Source organism: Dictyostelium purpureum (genome assembly GCF_000190715.1).
Source record: "Dictyostelium purpureum unplaced genomic scaffold DICPUscaffold_795, whole genome shotgun sequence".
NCBI lineage: Eukaryota > Evosea > Eumycetozoa > Dictyosteliales > Dictyosteliaceae > Dictyostelium > Dictyostelium purpureum.
In genome coordinates this window covers 1-3,872 of record NW_003520115.1, presented here as the reverse complement: position 1 = coordinate 3,872, position 3,872 = coordinate 1, and the positions used below count along the sequence as shown (strand labels likewise).

At 22.3% G+C, this 3,872-nt stretch overlaps 2 protein-coding genes across 2 annotated transcripts; one reads left to right on the top strand and one right to left on the bottom strand.

The window, feature by feature from the left end:
* Window positions 1–393: 393 nt before the first annotated feature.
* DICPUDRAFT_44467 (uncharacterized protein) lies at window positions 394–1,235 on the top strand (the record flags this gene model as incomplete). Its single annotated transcript, XM_003295176.1, has 2 exons — window positions 394–527; window positions 605–1,235. The coding sequence occupies 2 exons, from the start codon at window positions 394–396 to the stop codon at window positions 1,233–1,235; spliced, it is 765 nt and encodes a 254-aa protein (XP_003295224.1).
* Window positions 1,236–1,625: 390 nt separating this feature from the next.
* On the bottom strand, window positions 1,626–3,436 carry DICPUDRAFT_91002 (uncharacterized protein; the record flags this gene model as incomplete). The annotated part of the gene is made up of 5 exons (XM_003295175.1): window positions 1,626–2,020; window positions 2,093–2,486; window positions 2,550–2,723; window positions 2,792–3,241; window positions 3,359–3,436. The coding sequence occupies 5 exons, from the start codon at window positions 3,434–3,436 to the stop codon at window positions 1,626–1,628; spliced, it is 1,491 nt and encodes a 496-aa protein (XP_003295223.1).
* Between the last annotated feature and the right edge of the window lie 436 nt (window positions 3,437–3,872).

The window sequence follows — 3,872 nt, the reverse complement described above, 5'->3', positions numbered from 1 at the left end:
TAAAAATAAATAAATGAGAGACAGATTTATTTATTAATAGGGTTGTGTTTTTTTGTGACAAAAGATTTTTTAAATTATTATTTTTTAATTTTATTTTTTTTAAATTTTATTTTTTTTAAATTTTTTTTTTTTTAAATTTTTAGTTTTTCAAAACAACAACCAAATTCTCTCAAAAGTTTAGCACTACACAACATTATTATTAGCTAATAATTAATAATAATACACTCACCATAATATTTATTGTATAATAATAATAATATCAATATAATAATAATCTAACATTTAATTATTTTCTTTTAAAAAACTTAACAGCACAATTAATTTATAAATATATTAAATAAAAAAAATTTGTTTTTTTTTTAAAAAAAAAAAAGTAACACAGAATAAAATAAAATGAGTGGTTATGTTGGTGATCTTTCTATAGAACAACAAAGACAATTGGATATTATAAATAATAAAGTTAAAGAATTAAAAGATCCAGTTTTACAAAATGAAATAAATAACCTTGATGATTCAATGGTTTTAAGGTAATTTTTCAAATATATATAAAGACACAAATATAAATTTTTATTAAATACTAACTATTTATTATTTTTATATATAGATTTTTAAGAGCAAGAAAATGGAACGAAAAAGATTCATTCGAAATGTTACATGAAGCCTTAAAATTTAGAGCAACATTCCAAAATATTGGTGTCAATGGTATCAAACCAGATATGGTAGAAAACGAATTAAAATCAGGTAAATCATATTTTCACGGTATTGATAAAGGTGGCAGACCAGTTTGTGTTGTTAAAACCAGCAAGCACGACAGCTATAATAGAGATCTCGACGAATCAATGAGATACTGTGTATTTGTAATGGAAAATGGTAAACAAATGTTAAAACCAGGTATTGAAACATGCACCCTTATCTTTGATATGTCCGATTTCTCTTCAAAAAATATGGATTATCCATTAGTCAAATTTATGGTAGAACTCTTCCAAAAATTCTATCCAGAATCTTTACAAAAATGTTTAATACTAAATGCTCCTTGGATTTTCATGGGTATCTGGCACATCATCAAACATTGGTTAGACCCAAACACTGCCTCAAAAGTTTCATTTGTCAAAACTAAACAATTAGCCGATTATATCCCAAAAGATCAATTAGAGAAAAATTATGGCGGTACAAGTGACTTTGTTTATACTTATAAAACTCCAGTAGTAGACGATTCAAAACAAGTTGAAAATTAAATAATAATAATAATAATATATAAATAATTTTTTAAAAAAAAATATTTAATTAATATTTTTTTTTATTATACAATAACTTTCATCCTTTTTTTTGTATTAAACATCAACAACATAACATCAAATCGAAATAACAATAACAATAACAATAACTAATAATTAACAAATAATAGAGTTATAATTAATTTTTTTTTTAAAAAAAAAAAAATGTAAATATATAAATTAATTTTAAAATAAAATAATAACAAAAAATGGCACTCTAAGAGTGCCATCAATTAAAATTTTATAAACAAAATGAATCTAAAATCTAAAAAAAATAAAATATTATCTCTTTTATTTTTAAAAAAAAAAAAAACTTTTATATTTATTAGTATTATAATTTGGATTGGTTTTTCAAATAAGTATTTTATTTGATAAGTTATAAAATGAGAAAATCACAGTTAATCCAAATATTAGAATTGTAAAATACTTTGTGGTTTCAAATATTATCTTTTTGGTTCTTTCTTTTTTACCCAATATTGAAGAGGATTGAGAGGAGGATGACGAGGATGATGATGAGGACGTTTTAGATTTGCTATTTGGCGAATTTTTAATAACTTGTTGTAATAAAATGATCGATAATAATGTATCTAAAATATGTTCTCCATCCATATTTGGTATTGATATAATATTAAATGCTGCCAAACCTGCTGATACTGGTATTAAATAACTAAAGAAATGGTTCCAATACCACGGTATATCCCAACTATTAATAAACCCTATTCTACTTTGGTAGTTATTAACTTGAACTATAAATAAAATAATAATTGATTAAAAACTAATCTTTGGTTATGTATAATAATAAATTGTTTAATAGTTACTGGAATCCCATAGTTCTTGTGGAGTACTAATAAAAGTTAAATCCTCAGAATTTAAAAAATCTTGACTATATACTTTTAATGTAAAAACAAAAGATCCCAAATGCTTGAAACCAACACACTGCTTATTTAACTTTTCACATTTATCGGATAACGGCATATCAAAATTGGTTGGCTCTTCACAATCAATTAAGGTTGATACATCATTTACCCCAAAGCAACTTCTTAGTGGATGCTCTTTTATACAAGAAATAGTTTCAGGTGATAAACAATATGACTTTGGTTTTGCTATTTCACCATATATACACTGAATAAATCCTGTAGTATTATAAACTTTACAATTATTTATTTCTAAAATTTGATCACCCACTGTTAAACTTTTTTCTAAAAATGAACCCTAAATAAATTAAACTATTAATATTATTTTTTTTATAAAATAAACCAATCAATAAAAACTTACCTGAGGTATATGAGTGATATAAAGCTTATCACTTGGGAATCTATAAATTGGTGAAAGTATGAATGATGAAGATGTTAATAATAAATAACCAATAATACATAATACTACATTGTGCCAAACACCGCCACATTGAATTCTTAATTTTTCCCATAATGTAGCCTTATCCATTTCGCTCTGTTGAAAAATAAAATAAAAGTTAATAAAGATATGGATACCCAAATTTACTTGTTTACAATACCTACAATATCCAAATTAACCGATGCGCCTGGCATTATAAATAAGAAAAAGAATCCAACACTGTGAATTTCACATTTTGAAACAAATGATGCAATGGCATGACCCAACTCGTGAATTACCATACTGACTATAACTGAAATAATTAAATACCAAGAATCTGATCCCTTAACATTAACACCCGGTACAATAGGACTGATTACAGGCTCAACACCAACCGGTTTAAAAAATATAATTGATAAATTATAAATTAATAAGCCCATAGATGTTGGTAGCAATATTAATGATACCCAACTACCAATTTTGAACCAATAATACCAAAATTTTTCATATCTTAATGAAATCCTTTTAATGATTCCATTTAATTTAGTTGTACCCAAACCAATATAAAACAATTGAATGGTTAAATGTTTCCTTTCTAAAAACCCATCAATATCATATTTATTTTTATACTTTGTCTGTAATTATTATTTTTATTAAAAAAAATTATAAAATTGTTAAAAAATAAACTAGTGAATGAATTTTATTTTATTTTATTTTATTTTATTTTTTTTTTTTTCTATTTTTACACATACATAAAAAATTTTTAATACTACAAAAGATAATACCCAAATAACCCCTGTTTTAAATATAAACGTAAGTAATGTTGTCATTGGTGTTTTTCTTTTATTTAATATATATACATTTAACCAATGAAAATAAAACTATAATTTTTTAAAAGAACAAGAATGAAAATTAAAATTAAAATGATAAAAAACTTTTAAACGATAACAATAAATAATGATAATAATTAAAAAAAATGCTACATTAAATTTATATAGGGACTGTACAATTAGAAAATAATTTAAATTATTGATGATTCAAAATGATTTGAATTTTTTTAAAATTAAAAATAATTTTTTTTAATTTTTTTTTTTTTTTTTTTAATTTTTTTACAAATAAATTAAAATTAAGCAAAGAAATAAATACCCTTAAATCCGAAACTGATCAAAAAAAAACACAAAATCTTTTATTTTAAATAAAAAATAAATAATAATATAATATTTTTTTTTTTTTTTTTATATATTATTTAAAAAAAAAATAATATAT